Source organism: Falco rusticolus, chromosome 10, assembly GCF_015220075.1.
Source record: "Falco rusticolus isolate bFalRus1 chromosome 10, bFalRus1.pri, whole genome shotgun sequence".
In the NCBI taxonomy this organism is placed as follows: domain Eukaryota; kingdom Metazoa; phylum Chordata; class Aves; order Falconiformes; family Falconidae; genus Falco; species Falco rusticolus.
This window is the reverse complement of record NC_051196.1, coordinates 35,746,350-35,770,521: the sequence shown is the minus strand read 5'-3', so window position 1 is coordinate 35,770,521 and position 24,172 is coordinate 35,746,350. Positions and strand designations below refer to the sequence as shown.

The following is a 24,172-nucleotide window of genomic DNA, read 5'->3' as shown; positions in this document are numbered from 1 at the left end:
GATTTCTTTTTTCTCTCCCAGCTACACCTGAACACTTCTATTAAGACACTCCACTGCACTTGAGATACTCACCCGTAACTCCTATAATACTACTGCTGTAAAAGACATTATTTGTTAGCACAGTGTACAACAGATATCACTTCTATGACAAAAAAATATAAAGCCAAGGCTCCCAAGTCTGTCCCTAAACTTGCTGCTGCTACTGTTAATTCAACTTTGATTTCCCCTTTAGTGTGGCGATTTCAACATGGTGGACCAGAGTATCATTGCAATAAGAAAACAGCTACAGCAGCCCTCCAGCATTTTTGCTTAGCCAAGACTGTAGTTTTATACAACTAAGCTGCAGTCATACAACCAAAGTTCAGCTAACTTTAAGCTGTATGTCACCCATGCAGAAAGAGGCCAAACTGCATGTAAGTCATAGCCAGATTACTTAAACATCACAAAAAACTGACAACAGTAGCCACAGATGAAAATTAATCAAGGTATTTAATACAGTGCAATCCATAGTAGTTTCCTAATTAAAATAATTGTGTGCATGTACCTGAATGGGTTATCAATTATCACAAAAAAGCAATAACCATTGTAGTGCTATGTAGAAAAACATACAACTGAAATTTAAATCTTCCCTACTTCCAAGATGGCAGCTGTCAATTGCAAATCATTATCACCAATTAAAATGGGAACAGTGACTATGTTGTCGCGGTGACAAACACGAGGCTGGCCACACAGCAGTCAAGGGATATAAATATAACTTGCGAAGAACTAAAAACCTAAAGCATTCTTGCACCTAAACACAATAAGAAGCCGATGGTGGCTTACGACTTTTCCTGTTTTTTAAATGCTTTACAAGACTTCTAGACACACTTAAACTGACTTATTAAAATTACAGAGTGTTTTTCAGCCTGTTTCAATTCAATATGGCCCAAACTTTGAAAATGAAGATCCAGCAGTGGCAGTCACACAGTCCAAAAGCTGAATGTTTGATTTTGCAAATACCTTTTTACAGAAATTCAACCGTATGAACTGCAGGCAATTCCCCCTGCTCCCCTCTCTTTCCTTGTGCAGACCATGCTATGCAGAAAAGAGCAATGCAGTTCCCACTGCCTTGGGTTAAAATTAAAGATAAAGACATTTTGCTTATGCTTTCTCCTCAACACAACACATTTGCACCCATAATAGGTAATCAGAGTCTTTTTCCAGCCAGTTACTGCTGTGGTTACATGGTTCCTGCCCAAGCTTCCAGCTCTTTCATGTCATCATCCTCTTCTTCCTCTTTCTTCTTGGCTGCAAAATATCAAAGAAAACAAATGAGGGGGAATCTTGACAGGACCCCGCCTCAATTCTTTGCAAGAGAAAAGCCTCCGTGTCACTGACTAAACCAACAGATGAAGCACCAAATATCACTAAAGGAAAAAAACCAAACCTTTTAGAACTGAAGTAAAAGGTGCCTTCTGAAAAAGCCAGCAGGGCTAAACTTCCTGGTATTACCACTTCAAGTGGAAAAGACAGTTACTCACATGGGAAGAATGCAAAGGTGCACGAAGGTTAAGATGTGTGCACCAGTGGTGTTTTGTCATTTTCCATCATCACCAAGCCTCCAAGCAGAAGACCCCAAGCCTTTGGCTTCTGAGCCTCTCTGAGAGACATATTCTTACAGAAATTCATCAGGCATCTCCAGTACTACAGCCTCTCTCCCATAAAAAAATAAATTCCTTATTCCATCATTAAGTCCTCAAAGTGCAATAAATGAGGCTGTTGTGTTTTGGTCTAGCCAGGTACGGAATTTGGAGACCCCCAACTCTTGTGCCTGTCTGAGCTCTTCCAGAGGCTGAAGAGCTAACTAGCACTGGGTACATGCTGCTCCCCTCCTCTTGCCACGCTCACTAGTAATTGGTTGGATGTGGACGTTAAGCAGCAGGCTACACACTGCCTTGTTATTATTTTTGGTCCTTCCAGAGGAGTAAATGGTGCTATTTGTCATAATGTGACAAGTCCAGTTTCTGGAGTTGAAAACCATTAACTCAGCAAAAGGTTTTAACACAAAAATAGCTGCAATAATTTTGGAAAACATCAGAAAAAGATGTCATTTCCTCAGACAGTGTTTTGCTTCAAAGGAAGAAGGAAAAAAAAAAAGTAGTCAAATAATTCATACTCAAAATGGTTTGTGTCAATGAAATGTTTCCAAATGAAACATTTACGTAACAGAGAATTGAGTCAGCTTTAAGTCAAAACTCAAGACCTATTATTTGTACAAGTCTGGAATTTGTTTTTCTATATTAAGCTCTTCCAGTCTCCATCAAAAAAGAACAGCTTTTGCCTGAATTTCTCGTGACAGCAACTTAGCTGACAGGCAACAGCAAAAAATTCTTACTCAGACCGATTAAGTCAAAATCCAGACAGCTCCTAAGAACTGGAAAAGCAGGAAAGCTCACAGTCATTTTCCGTTCAGTGAATAAAGAGGAAGTAATAAAGCAGCTCTACCACAGAAGACACATTAGTTATTTCCAAAGACACATTAAGCATGTACCTGCATTGTTAGGTAAAGCAGTCCCTTTGAAAGTCTGACCCATGATGACCAGAAGGAAACTTTTAATCCCAGCGTGTATTAGATCAATTTTAAGTAAAAAACAATTTAGGGTAAAAAAAAAAAAAAAAAAAACCAAAAACAAAGAACACCACAAAAACCCCACACACCACCACCCCAGAAACCCAAGGTTTCCCAAATGCTGGTCTTGGAGGCAGTTTTATTTAAATAAAAGGTAGCACGCCATTTAAATACATCAATGGAATTCTAATTTCTATCCAAAAGCAGCTTAATATAAATCCTATAAAACAGTGAGTTTTATACTCACGGTTTTTACTACAAAAACATTCATGATTTTTATTATTTGGGAAGTGCTACGTCTATAGAAGTCTTATGCTGTGCTGTATAGTTACTTAAATATGTGCACAATTACAATGCCTTTTACTAGTGCATTATATATACCTAATATAATGCAAAAAGTATATTTGGGTCCAAGCCAGTATGTTTTAACATCCATACCCAAAGAGTATTTAGAGAACAAACCTTCTTAAATCAGCTAGAAAATAAAAAGATAATGTACACGCTTATTTAATGTATTTCTCCTGCTGTTGGACCTGAATCTAGATAAAGTCTCAAATTTAAGACACTTTCATAGAACTCACTCCCTTCTCATCAACACCTGTCAGCAATTCTGCCTAGCAAAACAGCACTAGAAAAACACAAAATCAGTTACGTCAAAATAGAAGAACTGTAACGCACAAGGAGCAAACTTCATAGCGTGCCACCTAAAACAGACTTGTTGTTTGGCAGTATCTGCTACTTCCCCAGTCATTTTAAGCCTGGAAAGGCAGTAACATAATTATAGACAGACCGACCAACTGGGACTATTTTCATCCACTAGCATTTTTTCCTAAGTAAGCACATGAAATAGAGCCTCAAAGTCTACAAATTACTCATAACAGATTAAGGCAGATTCAGCAAAATTGGCTAGTAAAGCTTCACACCCCATTAATGCATGCCAGAGGTATTCCAACTCAACTATATTTCATGAGGTATCACTTCTATCTATCACAGAAGACTGATCAGTTCAGATTTAACAGCAGCTCTGAATTGTCTGTGTAAATAAGACTATTTCTTGCCTGTTCTCCACATAAAATCACCACACTAACTAAAATTTCCTAGATGTATGTGCTCTAAACCTGGGATGACCATAAGTTTGGTACTGTCTGGCTTGAGTACGTGCAGACCTCAGAGGAGGCAACAGCTGTCCCCAAAGAGGGGACTCTGAGGTTAGTTCCTCCCAAAAGCCGGAAAAGCAGGGATCAAGTTAGAAAACACAGCAGCAGGGAGCATGGTCCAGTGCGGGACTCTGAACCAGCCTGGACTAATTCCAAGAGCAAATTTACTCTCCACTCCCTTTTACAGCCTTGGTATGTTTGCCAAGATAACTTCCCTGTTAGGCCAGCAGCACCTAGTAGAAGGCTTCCTTTGTCCACATCTCCACTCTACCCTGAGCGTCATCCACACTGTAGATAAACTGGTAGCACTAGAATAGATAATAACTGTTCCTGTGATCGCTATTAATTTTTGTGTTTCTTACGAAAGGCAGGCTACCCCCATGGAGAAACGGCACCTAGATTTAATTTGTGATTCATGAAACAATTTCAAGCAAAATGTCCGTGTTGCCTGCAGCTAGATCTCTCAACAACGAGGAGCTGGCCATTAAATAAGCACACTTTTTAACAATCCAAGATGCTTCTGGTAAAGGTCCACACATACCTGGCTTTGATGGTATTGATATTGAGGGCACATTTGGTAGTGGTACTGTCTCGGGACCACTTATTTCCAGCAAGTTTTTGTCTAGTTCTTCTTGTTCTAGTTCCTCTAGTTCTGCCATGAGTTCATCCTAGGTTTTAAAGGAGAAAAATAAAAAGTAAGGAACTTTTAAGTCATATTTATTATGAAGTAGCTGATCATCTTATGAAAGAGAAAACAAGTCTCAGAGCAAACTGAGGAGATGAAGAATCAGATTCCTCATCTGAATTCCTGTACATGATATCTCTTGGAGGGTGAGGAAAGCAGTGAAGAGAAGAAATTAAGTGAAAACATTCTCGGATCAGGCCATCCAGACCATTCCTAGCATTGTCAGGGTCACAGCTGCTGCATGCATTGGTAGCAACAGCTAGTAACAAGTTTTAGGAGAGACTTTATACCCTAGTAGTGCACCTAGCCACATGACATACGCAGATCTTAAAAAGAAAGATCTTTTATGAGTCAGCATGCCTGGAGGTATTTAAAAGACAGGTAGACGTGGTTTAGTGGTGAACTTGGTAGTGTTCGGTAACAGGTAGACTCAATGATCTTAAGGCTCATTTCCAACATAAATGATTCTATGATTTTATGACATAAACAGAGGCAAATTTAAAGCATACCTCATCAAATTCCTCCCCAAATCCTACTGGCTTTGAGATGGCTGTTGAAATCTCATCTGCCAGCTCCTGCTGTTCTGCAATGTCCTGCATTAATTCATCTACTTTATCAATATCCCTGTAAAAGAAAGGAAGGAATTCAATATAATCAGGCACTTTCCCAACGAACACTTAAGACTGTATTTCATGTTTTTGTAGAAATGCCACACCAGTGACATTTACAAGGTCCTTTCCCAAAATATACTTTGCATGCAAATCTGAATTTTATCCCCCTGGTCTCAACAAAATTATGCACGTGTTTTTTTACTTTTCCCTAAGAGTTAGCTCACAGCAGTTATACACTGGGACTTCATATGAAGAGGTTTTGTTCTGCACTGCTGGTATTAATAATAATTTGCTCTGCTCCCTGATCCAGCATTATTACATCTACAGTATTTGCTTTTAGAGCAAGTACAACATTCCCATAATGCAGTTTACCTTTAATTATTGCTACATACACAAACTCCACTGCACAGAAAAGAAGTTTAAGTCTTCCCCTGAGGCTTAAAATTCTTGCTGCTACTAGGTGGATCTGTAACTGGTACACCTGCCATTTGCTTTAGACTACACTGGTGCCAGCCTCCTCCTTTTGGACAAAGGCAGCGGCTTTGTACCATATAAAACGCCAAACTAAGAAAGCATTCATACTTGCATATTTGTTCAATATGAAAGTATATCTAGTATTTTAGTTTAAGTTAGAGCCTTTTAAAAGAAGATTTTGCTACTCTAGCTCTACCTTTGGTTATGAAACACCAGGTATTTAGCAGATCAAACAAACGACAAACTAAAATTCCTATGGAAAGATGCAGAAGGGAGTAACTTACATGTTGTCATGAGCAGCTTTCATCGCTTTGGCAGCAAAACCCATATTCTTAAGCACTTCAGTGTTAGTGTTGGCATTCTCAAGGGCTTCCCTCTGAAATTCAATCGTTGATAACGTGCCATCTATCTGTGCAAGCTGCTTCTCATACCTCTTCTTACGCTTCAGTGCCTGAAGAGCAGCTGAACAACAGAGAGGAGGGTAGAATTTGTGAGATTTATGCTCAAAACAGCCATTTGCTTTTTGTACCAAATACCACTCGGTACAGAGAAATATTTAGCATATTCTATTGTTTGCTGTCCACTTTTCTTCCTAGATAAACTAAGTTGCCTAACCCTTGTGTTCACCTCCTTCAACAAAATTGTTTACAGGTGGCCAGATGCCAACCATCCATCACCTGTCACACAAAGGACACAAGCTGAGAAGCAACTCAAGGATCTGTAGTCTGGTCACTCTTAACACACCATAGATCAGAGACTACGCTACAACAAACAGCACGCCTCAATATGCAAGCTGACTCACTCAAAAACATCTTTGCTCACCACCACCCCGGTACATCAAGGCCCAGCTGTTGGTGTAGCTCCTGTCAGATGAGGTTATGATGCTGCTGCAGGTCCCCACCGGCCAGCTGAACTCCTGTCCAGCTGCTGGGAGAAGCAGCTCATCCAACTACAAAGCAAGCCAAATGCTTTTTCAGCTTTGTTACTCAAGGCTGTGAAATACATATATTTGCACATATATAGAAATATTTATATATAAACAAAGTTTGTGCACGTTTCATATTACTCCTACTACAAGGTACTATCCACACAACAGTCTCTACTGAGAGACGTGAGGAGATGCCACCACTTAAATCTGGTTTGAGCGATCTGCTGCTGGGAAGCACTTGTACAGTGCCTGCTCGTGCAAGCGGAGCCCACCCATGACCACACCATCACAGAGCTCCACACCCACAGGGATCAACAGATGCAGCATAAGGACTGGTCCAACTTGCTGCACAGCTCGGCTTCTCCAGCTCCTTGTGCAATGCCCAGCTCCACCCCAGCCAGCAGGTATGCACCCAGCAGGTGACAACAGTCAGCTCGCTCTTCCTGAGACACCCGCACAGACAACAGGTGCATGTCCAAACCCCAAAGACTGACAGTGAACACAAGCTAGTTACATATAGTAACCATGCCTGTATGTGGCTAAAACTTTTGATAGGACCTGCAGCGTGGGCAAGACCCACTAAGCACTGTCAGATGACGAACAACCACCAAGTATCATGCGGAGTAAGACAGGAGTACAGCTTCCCTTCATGGCATTCCTGCTTCCCCTTCTGATATGAACAGACTTATCTGACACATGACAGACTTGGTCATATAATACACCCATGTACTTTAAAAACTCAGCTTGGACACAAGCTGCTGCCCTAACAGCCTTACTCCCAGTTTCTGAACTAAGCCACACACACCCCACAATTCTCCAGTGCTCTAATCTCCGTGAGACTCACAGCAGAAAACAGTCAACAGGACACACAATCTGCTCTGCTAAAAATCAACATCCTGGACCTCACAGTAGCTCAGTCACATGCAGCAGGAATGGTGGCAAACAAAGGCTTTAAATCTTTAAATCTCTAAAAGACGTTATTTTAAACCTTTGCAGGTTTTTTGGAGGGTAGTAGAAAACAAGGAGTAGGAAATCCTGAGAGCAGACAGCTTCCCGTATCTCCCCTAGGGAAGGGATGGTAACTTTGTGACATGGTGAGTATGTTCCTGCAACAGACACAAAAAGTAGCTCCTCTCCTGTAAGGTGATTAAGCCTGCGGGCACCCACATTGTCAGATGTCATCTTGAGAAGCTTGACAGTCCTTAAAGATAACATCCTGGTACCCAGCAGCCCTACATATACCTTCAGTTCTACAAGAGGTTATGATAATGCTGTATTTGATTGCTTTCAAATTGCACTAATGCATTAAAGAATAAAAAAAGCACTTTGTGAAGGTACAGCTAAGGTTGCCAAGCATGCAAAGTAGCACGGGTTGATTTTGTAGAAGCAATCAAAACCACAAGGGCACACGTCAGGTTGGCTGTTCCAACAAAAGCCAGACCCCAAACAAGCACCTTCACTGACTTTTTACGCCAATGACCAGTTAATCTCCCCACTGGTCTGGGGCCAGTCCAACATCCATTCCCGTTTGTCAGGAGCAGACACAGGACTGGGTTTTCATGTAACACAAAGGACAATGTTTGCTCTGCAGAGCCAAGCACAACACAAATATCATCTGAAACATTCCAGTTTTATGCCAGATCATAAAGTGATGAACACCACATTACTGGTATATTTAGTCTAGTTCATTTTGTGCTAATGGTTTAATTAAGGATATAGAAAGTTTTCTTACTCAGAAAGATAAAACTGTTAATAGGCTGTGTTTATATAGCGACAGATGCTGGGGAAGTGTCAGATAGTGACAGGACATTCTTTATTGAGGATTTTGTGCATCATGGCGAATTATTGGCAAAACCAGAGACTTTATAACCATTACACAAACCCAAGTAAAGTACTACAGTTTACATACAGTTCCCCACTATAACTTTCTCTGAGAATAGCTACAGTTTATCTGCATTTCATGCTTATGTACTTTTAAAATAAGCTGTTCAGTCACCAAACATTGCAAGCATCATTGTAAAAGAGCTGGTGATGAGGAGTTTTTATCAGGACTGTTGGGTAACCCTATCCCTCCCGTTCCCAAGCATGCCAGTTCAGTGTACCAGAACTGCACTCCCCAGCCTTCACCCCGTTTTATAAATCCTTTCCTTAACTAATTTCTCACTTGTATGTACAGATCAAGGCTCCCACTTTTACAAAAGCATGATACATAACCTTTTAGCCTGCAGAACTGAGTTGGGATCCCCCCACAAGAACTGGAAGATGGCACATATCTCCCACTTGGGTGCAGGTCCCAGTCCTGCAACTTGCTGGGTTACTGCTGAACCTCTCCCAGTTCCTGCTGGTGTCTCAGCCAAGCACCAACCACGCTCAGATCCACTGTGGTCAAAAGCCTGGCACACAGACCCCTGCCTAGGAAAGGGAATATAAACATGCATGTTTTTTAAAAACTTCCCTTGTTTCAAGTGAAAACTTAAAATGGATTTGTGGTATTTTCTAGAAACATTTACAATTCCTTCAGACCAGGAGTGACCAAGGAAGATATTTGTATTTTCCCCTCTCTTCCAGACAACCTGTGCAAGGATGAAGCTTCCTATGGCCACAGTGCCCACCTGTACCTTCTCAAAGACTGACTGGTACAAATGCCTGTTTCGGCAGCCTAAAAGGAATGAGGACTGATACACAGCCGCGGCAATAAACACAGGGCCATGCATAAAGCTTCCATGTCTGGACAATTCAGCACAAATATTTAGCACAGGTCAATTAACATCAAAGTGATAAATGAGTTTCTGCAATGAAGAAAATCTTACTCAAGAGATTGCAAATTTTTTGCCACTAGAAGCAGTAAGGAATGCAGAACAAGGTATTTAGCAACTCAAATTAGATGATCGCAACTTCCTGCAACTTATTTTCGTCTGTGTTTCCTTGCTTAACTATCTTTTAATGTAAAGTCCTTGTCTATAACTAGAAGATTTTATTAGGCTGAGAAGTTAAGAAAATACCAAGTTAATTTGTCACTCACATTCATTTCATCCTGCAAGTTTTAGCAATTAATTTCCCATATTCCTCCCCCCACAGAAGAGGATTTACATTTTACATTCAGGATTCTCCTGCTGCAATTAGCAGCACAGTCCTTTCACAGTGCCCCTTTCACAAATGTCCCCAGGCACCAGCACCTGGGCGCAAACGCAACTCAGAACACAACTCGGAAGGAATCTCTATGCCATGTTCCTGTGTGCCTGCCCTCTGCACAAGGTGGCAGAGGCTGCTGGGATCTGGTGTAGACCTTTCTAATCGCTATTGGTCTCAACTAGAAAACAGATCACTAAATGATCATTTCTCTGCATCTAATTTTATCAAAAAGCTAATAAAAATGCCTTTTCTACTGGAAAAATACTTACAATCATGTTTATTTGTTAAGACCATTACAGTTAAATTGGTTTTCCATCTCTCAGGACTGATTTCCCAATTTTCAGGTATTTCTGGACAAGCACACCACATCCATACACACAGCTCAGAGCTCACAAGGAATTTCTAGAGTAGGAGTTCGTCTGGAGGCAAAAATGGGAGCCAAGGGGTTTACCCAACCAGGCACAGGCAAGGAGGAAGAGCCACAAACTCCTGCTTGAAATGCAGGACCAGCAGTAGTCTTTACTAGCATGAATAACCAGGCTGCAAACTTTCCATATGTTGTTATCATACGTTACAGAGTGGTGGTACCTGACAGAGGTATAGGTCCAAGGAGGTGATTCTGTTTTGATCTACAGCTGCTTTATCTTTACACTCCTATTTAAGCATCAGCTACTGAAAACTGATGAGCAGTTGTGCTGCTTTCTTCCTGCAGAAGTCTTTACCATCTGCATAAATACCTACCAAAATCTTAAGTACTGCCAGACTAACACATTTTTATTGTCTTCATTTAAGTCAAAGCTATAAAAATCTGAAGGGAGTGACATCGGCTCTTTTTCCTCACAAAAAAAAAAGTTTCCAGAATTTGAAATAAATATGAAACAGAAACAGTAGGCTACAAATATGTCCTCTAGCATTATACACATGAAAAAAAAATGGATGTGTGTTTGAAGTCGAAGTGTAACATTGGGCAGCCGTGGAAGAAGCAGCCCACAGGACCCACACCCCTAAATTATGCCTTTACTGCTTCCAAGATAGTAATCACATCGGCAGGCAAATTAATTTAATACCCAGCTTTAACTGCTGTGGAACTGCTTCAGCAGGACCTGCAACCATATATTAAGTTTAAAGCATTTATTCCCTAGCCTAGCCAGACAAGAGTTTGCCTGTGACCAGAACCTGTTGCTAGAAAGATCACCAGCACATTTTTCTAGAAATGGCTGATCTAAGGTTTCCAGCAGTGCAACCATTTCCTTATCTTGGAGTAAAAAGCTGGAAGATTACAGATCGCTGCACCAGACTCACAGCAGCATCTGCAAAGTGCCTGATATTCAGAGGCTCAAAACAAGTTAAGGGCTGACGCTTAGCCTCACCATGTTGTGCCTGTGTATTTCTTAGCCTTTATATAGAATAAAGCACAGAAAGATCCCAACTACCATTTCTACATGTTACTAATTACTTAAGCACAGCTGGTAAATCCAGTCTGTTGCAGGCAATGAGTACCGGGCAAGGCACAGTTCTTGCAGGATCGCTTGGCATGGCACTACTCTTGCTCAAAGCTGAAGGAAACAGTTCTGTATGAAAATTTTCCCCAGCTCCTCGGCATGGGACTTGCAACAAAGGATGCCAGGAACAGTCGCAGAAGAATGACAGGCGGTGTCCCTGACCAGCTCCCACTGTCCCACGGGCAGCCTTCCCTCGGTAAGAAGTGACACTCCAGCGAAGTCACTCAGTAACACAAGTCCCACAACATCCTGCCTTTGGGTGTGGGTTAACTTACTCTTGAAATTTCCCTATTTCATATAAAAAGAGGGGTACCAGTTCACATCACCAGCTGGTTTAGGAGGGGATTTTTTTCTTGCCCCACGCCCACACACCCCTTTTTTTTATATATTTTTAGCTGAAATCTCCCACAGGTTGCACGTCAGGAAAAGACAGTAGTTGCTGAACCATTTTACAACAGACAGATTACCCTCTTGACCTACAAAACAGCCATGGGTTAGCTAAACTGATGCGAGAAAACTGTTGGTAGACTTAGAATTTACAATTACAAAAAAATACAATATTTAAGATAACTTTCACTTAATGAATCAACACAGACCCAATGACAGCAAAAATATTTGATCATTACATGGGAAGTTAAGTTTCCACCAGACCACAGCAAGAACTTGCCAATAAACACTCAGTAAGACAACCTTTACAATCCATATCTTACCCTTAACAGGCACAGTGTGCGTTTTAGCTTGGAAGTCCAATGCGCATTATGAACTGCATGCACTTAAAAATATCCTCTAAAAAAAAACCCAGCAGATAACAAAACTTAGTTGCACTTTATTTGAATTTTAGTGACGTTTTCAACAGAATACATAAAGAAGTATGCACTGAGGAAAAAGCAGTTATATCTATATTATTACAATTAAATTAAAGTTTTAAATGTATTACCTAACTGGGTGACTCCTGTCATCCATCAGGAGACGGTCAGCAGGCTCAAAATTATCTTCTTCATATGATATTTTGATATATTCATTGCCTTTAATATCAGCTACAACTGGGCCATTGAAGCCAATTTTTATTCATAAAAATATCACCACAGAGCTCTGACCAGTTAAAATTGATATAAATAGTTTATGACCTCTTTTTCATTGGCAAAGTAATATAGTATGTCTCAGTGTTAATGAGCGTCAGACTATAATCTCTCCAGCTCCTTTCTACACAGAAATTCTCACTAAGAGATTGGCTTGCAGAGAGGGGGGCAAGTCCAGTAAAACAGCAGCTGAGTCAAAAGCTGTTTGATCTGGACTGACTGCTTCAATTACTTGAACATAAAAACACGTACAAAAGTACATTTGAAGAACATCTCTCAGCCTTTTCAAGAACTCAAACTTTTTCATACAGAAAAAGCTATTCCCTCACCTGGGGTTCTTTGTTTGGGTTGGTTTGTTTGGTTTTTTGGTGGGGTATGCTTTTGTTGTTGGGGTTTTATTTATTTACAGTCTCCAACTGATTAGCTGCAAAATACTATTTTTTATTTCCTATTTATTTGCATTTCTGTGATAGCCACCCCCTAGAAATTCCAGCAGAAGTTTCTCACTGTTTGACCACAGTGAATAACAAGAAGCCGAGGCTTTCATTATTATGCCTACCACGGCAGCACCCAGCTCCCCAGCACAGCTGATAAGCAGGAACTCATGTTTCGGTTTTCAGTCACAACTCCCGACTAACAAACACTCAGAAATGAAGGGTTGAGTCATTTAGCCAGATTATCCTCCTCTGTCAGCACTCACCGTCTGAAAAGCATAACTGCTCACCCAAATAATTTTACTTTGTTCTCAAGAAATGCCATCTCTAAGAATTTAATTTTGTGTATTTTAAAAGTATTTCAACCTGTATATAAGCAAATTATTATTAACAGTAAGTCTTAAGACTTTCCTTGCAGTATTTACAGCAGTTTGTTAGTGAAATAAGAAAAATGTTCACTGTGGTAAGAAGTTAGCTGGATAATAAAAATACAATGGTACTACATGGTACCACATTCAGAGAGGAAAAATTGACTATGAACACATCAGTGATTTCATTAAAAATCAACAGCCCTCCTGCAAGTACATATTGCTTATACACTTGTAAGACAAGTAATGTTAATGGAATATTTATGCATACAGCAATTCTACTGAATTAATGCTTTTAAGTATCATTAGCAGAAAAGTATAGATTAGTAGATTAAAAACAAAGACTCAAGAATTTTTTTCTACATACTTGCAACTCCGTATTTTGCTAGCAAAAACACATCTCAACTTGAAAGGAACAGGAGGACCAGGTACTTCAAAGAGTACTGAGAACAACTGAAAATGCAATTCAAGAGTTCCATCAAATTCAAAGCCACACTTGTACCAAGGTCCAAGCATTTGTGAACCCAGAGAATGTGTCCCGACTGGTGGCTCACAACATGCGTTTCCTGCTATCCGACTCCTGCCTCTGCAAAAATCTGCTAAAAATCACGCCAATACCTAGAATAGAAAAGGCTTCTCATCCCGACGAAGACACATGGGTTAATAGCTCTGATTGCTCCAACTAAGGGGAAAAAAAATAAGTTAATCTCACACCAAATTCTTACAGTCTGTCTAGCAAGCAGCAGACACACCACTGCAGGACACCAGCTGTATTAATATAGGATGCAAGAGTTCCGCAGCAGCCTCAAAAATAATGTACACCAAATTTCAACCATGCCAAAATAAATTGTGCAAGATAGCTGCAGAGGAGCTTCCCAAATGGGGGTCTCTTGGCCCCTCTAGCAGAAAGCTCAGACACTAGAGATGATTGAGATAATCAACTTAATATTGGGTGACTGTCTTGCACATTATACTGTGTATCCATCTATAATTTGCTCAACAAAAGAAGTGTCATTATTTTTGCTGCTTCTGAAAATACCATTCCATCTTCCTGGCACTTGCCTCGGCAAATTTAATCACAAAGAACATCCTTGCTGTCCTTGAAATGGGACAAACAAGAGGCACCGATAGGTGTAAGTAATTGGCTGTCTTGCCTACAGTAGCATAGCTTAATCTTAGGCAGCAACTGGTCATCTCTCATTCCATTGAGAGTCAGCAAACTGCCTACAATACCTCAAAAAAAAATCCTAAGAAGCAAAAAGGTAATTTAAAGCAATTCGCAAAACATCCTCCAATGCTACAAGCAGATAAAAATCTGTAGATATAAATCCCACTACAGTCTTACTACACTTCTTTCACACCATTGAGTCCAGCCTTGAAAAAATACCTTTCTACAGGGATTTTCTGGGTCAAGGAACAGTTAACTAGCAGAAGAATGTTTGTGTTGGTTCAAACCAAACCTGGCATAAAAGCATCCAGGCTGTATCTTGCCACAACAGTCTGCAGTACCTACCAAGAAATGCTTGGCCCAGACCAGGCAAGTCTAACAAGATGCAGAAGCAGGTGACACTTAATTCTCTATTCAGGGTCCTAGAGATCAGATCTTTTCAGGGCGTTTCAAAAAATTTTCAGAGTATTTCCAAAACCATGTAACTCCTCTAGATATAACAGCTAGAAACCACCCTTGTCCTGCAAGCTTCTGCCTGAGTATTTTTGTTTTGGTGCTGTTTCCAGTTCTGGAAATATTTCCTACCCATCCTGTGCTCCAGCAGAGATTTGCCTACATGCCACATGTTAGCGAGCTTTCTCTACATGAAAAGAAACGTAAAGCCTTTAGAGCCAGTAGCATAAAGGCTTCATACAAGGGACTAAAGAAGAAGAAAGAAAGGATGGCTGTGAAACCGATAGATAACCATATTCCTAACTGGTTTTCCATTAAATACCCAGGTACACTAAGTCAAGCAGATGGCACAGCACAAAATGTCAAGAGGTCCAAGAAGTCAGATTTCATTTTAAGCATCATGGTGTGAAAACGAATGGGAGACAGAAGTACCAAAGCATGGTTCAAAATAAATGCACATCAACTCCAAGGCTAACACAGTGCAAAGCAGCACGACTTCCTCTCCCGTGAGGATCACCTACTGAGATCTGATGTCCAGAGGGTATCTACAGGCCTAGAAGTCGCTTCATGCTGAATGCCTGGCCCCCAATGCAGGGCCTAATGTCTCCAGCATGGTTTCCAGAAAGCAGCTCACAAGTGCTTGTGGCAGCCTCCTGTGCCTTTCTTTTGGGGGATGCTGCACTTTTAGCAGGGAATCATGAGCAGAGTTCAGTCTTGGTCCTCCACTTATCCTTCTGTGTCTGTCTACTAAACATCTAATAAAGTTCCCAAACCATATCCTCAAATGAAGGCAACTATTCCCAGCTCACAGATGAAGTGACCGATTATAACTACCCAAATAAAGCATACAAACCCAGGCAGAGAATACAAGAAGGTTTCTGTCCTATCTGTATTTAAAAAACAAGATTACAACTTCCCCTTGAGCAAAGCACTGCCAGAACATTTAGTCTCTCATGCAAGAGGTTAAACAATAAGCACTCCTGGTCTAAGAAACAAACACACAAAGGCAAAAAAAAAAGATAATGAAGTATTGCGTACAACATCAAAGAGAGCATTAATACACACAATACCCAAACAGAACAGCAACCACCACCTTCAAGGCATCGCCAACCACAGCACTGCTCAGTGCTCCAGCCAGCATCGACTCTGTCTTTGTGCCAGTAGTTGCTGATGTTGTTCCACATCCCATAGCTGAGCCGTAAGGCAGCTATACTTGAAGCGTTAACACACTTCCTCGTCACGCTCCCTTACGAGTGATTAGTCACAAGCAGCCATTTTCACAAGGAGTGCAGAAAGTGTGTTTCCAAAGGTCAGAATCCATGATTACAGTGCTCTTTATTCCTGAAACCACGAGTAATTCACACCAGCTGAAAGTTACAGATGGAAACATATTGCAGTGCTGGATGCAGAACCAGCATGCCGAGTAACCCCCACCAGGCCTGGCCACAACAGAGGTGGATAGTCCAGAAAGCAAGCACCATGGACAACCCAACATGCATCTGCCAGCTCTGGGCAATTATTGTTAGAGTATTGCCAAGTCTAAGAATTTCGTTGAGGCTGTCATAATATTGACAATTTCTCTTAACATCTCATCTGGTGAAGTTACGCTATTTTGAGATGTGAAAAATTACTTTTTTCATGAATACTCAGATTCCAACAGTAACGACTAAGGGGGAAAAAGCTGAAAACATAAACCTTTAGAAACACAAAACTTAGCAAGCAAATAAGACAAAATACATTTATTTAAGAAAAGATTTCTTGAATCAACCACCAAACACTTAGCTGGTAACACTGCAGCACGCCTCTTGAGGCCAGAACCAAATTGCATTTCTTAATGGCAAGCCCACACTCTTAGGCAGTGACCAGCTCCAGGAGCCAGGTTTAGCAATAAGTAATTACTGCAGCCCTCACATCACAAGTTGATGGCGCTGCCAGGAAAACACTTACCAGAAGAGGCTTTCTACCACTGTTTCCCACCAGGACATCACACGTGCTGAGCATGGGGATGCTGGCAAGACATCTTATTATGGTACTACCTTCGGGGGAGATGCAATGACTGTGCACAGTTCCTATCTGGCCTGTTATGAAGTTTTAGATAAACTTATTTTCTTTCAAAACTCACAAAAATCACCTATAAGTTTCTGAATATCATCAGCTGATGTTCCTGTCACCCAGGCATCTATGTTTCTTTTTAGTTCCACTACATCCAAGCAACCTCTGTGCAGTCACCTGGAAGTAAACATGACATCCTTAAACCTGAACAAGCTCCTGCCAGGCCATGAACAGCGCACACAATATGGATGTTTGGTAACACGTAACACACCACCACATCAGTGAAACAGCCAGCATAGCTGATCACAGCCTTATCAGAAAGGGAGACTCCAAAAGACAAGTTTCACAGTGAAAGATGTTACAAGTCTTTGCATGCATGGAGTAACCTGGCAGCAGGTATTCAAATGAGCTTAAGATGCAGCTACATGGGCAAATGCAGTCACTATCACAGAACCCCAGAGGGGTCGGGGTGGGAAGGGACCCCTGGAGAGCACCCAGCCCAAGCCCTGCTGAAGCAGGGTCACCTCGGGCTGGCTGCACAGGCGCGTCCAGGCGCGTTTGGAATGTCCCAGGGAAGGAGACTCCGCAGCCCCTCCGGGCAGCCTGTCCCAGCGCTCTGGCACCCGCACATCAAGACGTTTTTCCTCGTATTCGGATGGAACCTCCTGTCCTGCAGCTTGTGCCCGTTGCCCCGTGTCCTGTCGCTGGGCACCGCTGAGAAGAGCCTGGCCCCGTCCTCTTGGCACTCGCCCTGAAGGGATCTGTAGGCATTGATAAGGTCTCCTTTCAGTCCTCCCCAGGCTGAACAGCTCCAGCTGTCTCAGCCTTTCCTCACAGGGGAGATGCTCCATCCCCTCATCATCTTTGTAGCCTCCACTGGCCCCTCTCCAGTAGCTCCCTCTGGAGCTGGGGAGCCCAGCACCAGACACAGCACTCCAGATGTGCCTCCCCAGGGCAGAGAAGGGGAGGATCACCTCCCCCGACCTGCTGGCCACACTCCTCCTCATGCACCCCAGGGTGCCACTGGCCCCTTGGCCACAAGGGCACACTGCTGGCCCATGGGCAACTTGCTGCCCACCAGCACTCCCAGTACCTTCTCCGTAGAGCTGCCGCCCAGCAGGTCAGTCCATCCTGTGCTGGTGCGTGGGGCTTTCCCTCCCCAGGGACAGGACCCTGCACTTGCCTCTGTTGAACTCTGTGAGATTCCTCTCCAGCCTGTCCAGGCCTCGCTGAACGGCAGGTTTCCCTTCTGGCAGGGCTTGACAGAGAACAGGAACAGAGGAAGGACGTATTGCATCAAATACAGTTACCCAACACATCTGGCAGAACCCCAGGTTTTTGCTTTTATTTATGCCACTTTATAAAGCTGTTTTAAAAGGTGTTTGTGAAGCCCCTCCATCCCTCCCAAACTTCTATACTACAGCAATCTTGTCTCCAAGAGCCTCTGTTAAACACAGGGAGGGTAGAATTACAAACAGGAAGTTTCCTCTTGTTTTTAAACATTATTTTAAAAGAGTAATTATCACACTTTTCCCAAGCCAAATGATTAATTTGGCTCAACTCATTAATCTCAGGTGAGATGAAGGACTCAGGCCAGTACTCCTATCAGTACTCTTGCACTGAAGTCATGGTTTACAGTTAAGCACCTGGAACTTAAAAATGCATTTTATATTAGACTATGACTTAAAACATTGAAAAGGGAGACAAGTACCACAAGAAGGGCTGGATAGTGTTTGCTGTAGGACTCGTGCTTCCCCTACATCAGCATCTTACAACCCATGGAAACAAAACCAGGCTCCTGTTATTTGGTTCTGTGAGCAGAGATCACTTTTCTTGTCAAATGTCAAGCAGGACCTTAAAAACACATTCACAAGCAACACATTAAAGTCTAAGACCTGACACACAGAGTCACAGGTCATTTGAGTCTTTGCCCACACCCAGGCCTGAGGTTGCAGCTTTTCCTGCCTTGAATTCCAGATCATCACAACATTTTGAACAACTCAAACTTCTAAACAAAATTGTCTACGCCATCATGCAGGCATGCTTCCACTTTTTAATTAATGATCAACTGACTTCTTTGCTGGGAGACTGCACGTCACCCTCAGATTTTATCACAATTGGTACCTGTAAGCTGACCAAGCAGAGAGCTGTTGCCAGGAGAGGCAGAATTGCCCTCCTCCTCCCAGTCACACTCCTAACTCTCTCTCCTGCCAGCTCTAGCATTTCTGTGGTTAAGTGGGAAAAACAACCTTTTGTTCGTTTGTTTGGTAGTTTTTTGGGGGTTTGATGGGGGTTTTTTTATAACAGTTAGGTTTTGGCTGGATCAGCAAACTAATCCAATTCATGCACTCACACAAATGCTAACGCCAGCACAAGAGGTACAGGCCGAACAAGGCACTACCACTTCTGGCAGCCACATCACTCGAGATCAACTGGCACCAGTTCCACAGCCACATCACCCCACACCAGTTGTATGTTTCAGCCAGGTTAACTAACCTGGTACTGAAAGAAGCAATTCTGTCTCTGTTCTGGTGCCAGACACAGCAACCCTCCAGCAACAGGCAAATCAGATCAGCAGACTGATGTGACATTAAGAAAAGGTAAGGTGACAGTAAACAGTTAATTTTCCACCAGATCAGCCAGCTGAACTGACTTACCTGTGGCAGCACTGTGATCTATTGCAAGCTGGAGGTGGGCACAAAATCATGACTTCTGGCTTCAGCCTACACCCAGCTTCCTTGTTCATTTGATTTTGGTGTGAGGTGGAGAATAGGAGTGTGCTCTTCCCAGGAAAAGCCTGAATTACACAGCAGGAATATAGTTGTGGTTTTGCATCTATTTTGTGCACTTGGTCACCAGTGCTGAAAAAAACCCGCGTTATATTTATTTACAGTGAAAGCGAAATTTTGACATCAGAGGAGATAAAACACCAGCTAACCAAAATCAGAGTTGATAGAAAATCCATGAAACGTCAGTCTCCTGCTAAAGTCTGAATGAATTTACTGTATATTGGCACAGTATTAGCTTTTCACCCACTATGGTGTCTGTGGACCTAGTGTTCATTCACAAGAAGGTAAAATCCAGTAGCAGGCAGGAACATAACTGCATTGATTCATCCTAGATCTAAACTCTGGAGTGGACTACTTATAGAAGTGGCACCCTAGGACAGCATCAGGTTTCTCTCCCTACTATAATCTTCACATTGAGACACAGCTTGAGCTTTGAAACAGATTCTGGAATCATTATAGCCATAGTAGTCAGAGATCAAGGAATTAACCCATTGCTTCTCTGTGTGTGCGTGCTATTTCTCTGGCAGCTTGGCTTTGCGTGACCAGACAACAGCCACAAAGAAAAGGAATAAAACAGTAAAAATGGAGCAGCAGTAGGTGATTAAGATCAGCTTGAGCTATCCTGAAACTGAATAAAGTCCCAGAACTTCATAACCTTTGGCAAGATCTAGCAGTTTGGTTTCTTTCATCAAGTTTGAGTGCCTGATAAAACATCCCAGATTTGATGAAACAACTCTATATTGACAAACTGGAGTGGAATAAAAGGATGCAGCAGCAGCACAGTACTTACAAACTTTCAAGCTCACAGCTTCACACTTCTTTTGTTACAGCAAAATTTATTTTCAGGACAGACTTAAAATCCAGTAAGATACTGGCTGACTGGTGTTCAAACTACGCCATATTACTGCTGCTTCCATTAACTTCAGGGAGAGCAGTAAGTCTACTACTGATGAGCTAAAAGCAAAAGTTTTGAAGAGCCTCTACAGGGGAGGAGGGGAAAAAAACCCACCAGAACACACGCTATTTTCAAAACAGTAGGCTGAATGTTTCCATAAGAACACAAAACAAAACACAAGTATAACCCAAGTGCTTCCCAGAAGAAGGAATATTAGCTTGCACCTTTTCAAGAAACCCTTCTAAAGATGATCAGTCTTCTAAGCAGTTCTTCACCCCATGGACAAAAAAAATGACACACACATTAAAGCTGTAACTGCTGGTCTCCGTAACACGCTCCAGAAGCGGCACAGGTGCCTTCGCACCAACATAACACTTGAGACTGTTGCCTGCCCCCAGCAACTATTTTGATACTGTGGACTAATGAGAAGGAATTGGTAGAGTGAAAGCAAAAAAAAAAAAAAAGTTACTACACTTGAGTTACTTCAGGAAGCACAGCGATGATAAATCTGCCACGTCTGTGCAGCCAGAAAGGAACAAAAAGGCCCTGAAAAAAGGAACTTTTAACAAAAGTTGAAAGCCTTCCATGCCAATAAACAACAGATTAAAGAAATGTGTACCAGGTAGTTACTCATTTTAACTTCAAAATTGCATGAGGAGTTGTCTGATTATATAGCCTGGATATCCTAAATGTGTATTATGAAAAATATAGACTTACAGTAAGTTCCTAAATTAATAAAAACCTGCATGTGCTTGGGGCAGGCACAGGAACCAGAAGGCCTGTAAGTTTCTGGGCTTTTCTTAGACTCCAGAAGCGCCGTAGGAATTAGTCAATGAGCCTTTAGAAACCCCGCTCGCTTGGCACTGGAACAATCGCATAGTGTGCTGGAGAGCAGAGAACGTATCCTTTTGTTACCCCAAGTGTGCCAGACACCCATCTTTCCTCTGAGAAAACAAAAGCATCATTCCAGGTTTTCCAAGGTGGCTTTAAGCTTTCAGGTAAGCTCCCTGCCCCTGCTGCAGACACGTCTATTCTTCTGCCAGCTTTACCCCAACAGCTTCCATTAATGTCAACACAACCGTCCAGCTGAGCATTACGCATATGCACCAGCCACAGTATGCTTCTCTATGAATAGCAGGGATATACAGACATCTCCAGAGTAAAATGCTTAGGTCTTGGAGGACTAAGAAAGCTTAAGGATTTATCAAGTTATATTTTTTAAAGTCAATCTAACACTTCAAAAGAAAAAATCTCTAGTTGTGTAGCTTTCATCCGTTTTATGTAAAACATCTCAACTATATCAATGTATTTCCATTAAAAAGACAGGCTTTCATATATAAAACTAACATATTTTTCTTTTCACTTAAATTATGGATTTAAGTGACTTTGCATCAAGATTATCTAACTTCTGGATTATAAAACCACCTGAGGTCAGAGAAGGAAAAATCCAAACAACCGCACATAATAAAAATGCAATTTGTTGGAGCTCAGCTGATGACTGGCATCTTGAACCCTGAACAAATGAGCAGTGCCTTAGCTTGTCCTGAGGGGAACTCACATCCCACCAAGCTAATAGGTAATCAGCTGTCTTTATTAGCAGCCCAATAATAAAAGTTGGCCTCTTAGTTTCAAAAGTCCTCTGGAAAAAAAAGTTTGTTGTCCACCAGAAAACCATCCCCAGCCCTTCTCCTTTTCACAGCTCCTTAATTACTCATCAGGATCCTGTCCTTCTTCAAGACCTCATTAGTCTGACCCAGAATCCTGCTAGTGAATGGGCAGGTTTTTCTCCTTCCTCCACCTCCAAAGAAATTTAATCCCTCCACTACCCAAAGCGCTCCAGAGCACACTGAAGGGCAGCAACAGAAAGGCACGGAGAGATGTGGCATTACAGTAGAGCAAGACAAAGACCTGAACTGTCAGCGGCAGAAAGAGAAGTTTAGAAGTTAAACAGGAGTGCTGTGACCTGCAGAAGAGGAAGGCTAGAAAGAGATTTATTTTAGCTCTCCTTTTAAGCTTATTGCTAAAGTTGCCCAAAAACTGCACCAGAAACTCAACTTATTAAAACCGTTGCAATTAATTTGATTTAGAAACTTCGTTAAGCCTGAAGTCATGCTCTGTTGCGGCCCTTCAGAAGACACCTGGGGCTGCAGAAGTGAGGCCTCTGCCACGCTGTCGCTGCCTACAAACCCCGTGAGCACTCATGAGCTTGCTCCATTGGCACTATCACTCAAACACAGTGCCAAGTGAGAAGTTCTAATGTAGCACACTATTCTGAAGTTTGAAAGTAGGCTTAAAATGCTGACTAAAGCAGCGATAGGGAGCAGAAACTGTTATTGGTAATTACTGTAAATTAACCCCTTGCTACCTGGCCAACAGTCATGTGTTAGCAACTCTGGGTGCCAGAGAGGGCAGCGCCTCCTGCTTCAAACCCTGCAGTGCTGCTGTAACCCAGCACAAAACGAGCAGTGTCAACACAAAAATTGAAATATGCTTTCCTGAAAACACTGCTTTTAATGACCACTGTAAAACAAGCAAGCTCATCAGAGTACCAAAATACATAAGCTGACAAGCCACTTCTCATCTTCAGGCTGACAGACCATTAACGCATATCAAGCGCTGCCTGCAAATACGTAGCTACACCTCCCCAGGGGGGGCAAGTTCCACCTGGTAAATAAACATGGATTGCTAATATCCATTTATAAGCCACCTATAGCTTTAGGATACCCTGACAACAATAACAATATATTTAACCAAATCCTCAGATTAACCAGTGTGAAGAGTTTTGCTGGTTAGAAGAAAACCCACCAGCACAGCAAAGCAAGGCCTCACTCCAGGCTGATGAAGGAGCTTTTCCAGCTACTTCAAAGCTACCCCTGTACGCAACCAGCTTCTGCTTTGCAACGTTTTACCAACCTCCGCCTAAAGCGTCATGCCAACAGAACAGAGAGCAAGCCTCGCAGCGCCGTGACACCATCACGCGGGAGTGACGCGGCCCCCACGTCAGGCAGCGCCACAGACCACGGGCTGCCCTCCCGAGCGGGAGAAGCCTGCTCCAGCACCAGCCCCCGGGGGAAGGGCGGCAGGCTCCGCAGGGAGGGCTGCGCGGCTCCCGCTGCACCGGGCGGCGATAAGCTGCCCCAGGCAGCTCCACCGGGACGGCCGCGGTGCCCCCCGAGCACAGCCCGCGGCCTCACGGGCCGCCCCGGCGGCCCACGGCAGCCGGGCCTGGCCGACCTGTTGCCCGGGGCAGGGGCGGCCCGGTCCGGCCTCCCCCGGCCCGGCGGCTCACCGCGCTTGTTCTTGGTGCCGTGCTTGCGGGCGGCCGCCAGCTCCTGCTCGATCTTCTTCTCCAGGAACTCCTGCTTCTTGCTGAGCATCTCCTCCGTGTCACGGAGCCGCTGGATCGCCTCCTGCGGGGACGGGCCCTTCCCGGCGCCCTTTCCTCCGGGGCCCGTCCCGAAAAGCTTCCCCAGGAGCCCCGACATGGCTGCGCCAGGCCGCCGAGGCCGCGGTGTGAGGCGGGGGGGGGCGACGACAGCCGTGGAGCACCGGTACCGCTACCCCTCACTCTGCGCCCCCCGCACGGACAGTCCGTCGGGCCGCCGGAGCCGCTCAGGCCGCCACTAGCTCGCTCCCTGCGCTCCCGCACCCCGCCCGGCCCGGCCCCGCCTCGGCCCGCCGCCCCCGCGCCGCGCACGGCTCCCGGCGTGCCCCGCGCTCCCGCGGGCTGCTGGGACACGTAGGCGCGGCCGGGCCGGGGCGCGGGGCACGCCGGGAGTGCGCGGCCGCCAGGCGGGGCGCGGGAGCGCAGCGGCTGGCCTGGCCTGTGCCGCGGCC

At 43.4% G+C, this 24,172-nt stretch overlaps 1 protein-coding gene across 1 annotated transcript; it reads right to left on the bottom strand.

Annotated features, from left to right (window-relative positions):
• Nucleotides 1-470: 470 nt before the first annotated feature.
• CHMP4B (charged multivesicular body protein 4B) lies at nucleotides 471-23,957 on the bottom strand. Its single transcript, XM_037402256.1, has 5 exons — nucleotides 23,625-23,957; nucleotides 5,820-5,997; nucleotides 4,960-5,074; nucleotides 4,307-4,433; nucleotides 471-1,287 (listed from the first exon to the last, which is right to left on the bottom strand). The coding sequence occupies exons 1-5, from the start codon at nucleotides 23,818-23,820 to the stop codon at nucleotides 1,220-1,222; spliced, it is 684 nt and encodes a 227-aa protein (XP_037258153.1). The 5' UTR covers nucleotides 23,821-23,957; the 3' UTR covers nucleotides 471-1,219.
• Nucleotides 23,958-24,172: the final 215 nt, after the last annotated feature.

Excerpts from the sequence above, each read along its gene's own strand:
- CHMP4B (XM_037402256.1), bottom strand. The coding sequence starts at position 23,820 with ATGTCGGGGCTCCTGGGGAAGCTTTTCGGGACGGGCCCCGGAGGAAAG. Across the intron at positions 5,075-5,819 it reads AAAGCTGCTCATGACAACAT|GGATATTGATAAAGTAGATG; the intron begins GTAAGTTACTCC and ends TTTCTTTTACAG. Across the intron at positions 1,288-4,306 it reads ATCAATACCATCAAAGCCAG|CCAAGAAGAAAGAGGAAGAA; the intron begins GTATGTGTGGAC and ends GATATTTTGCAG.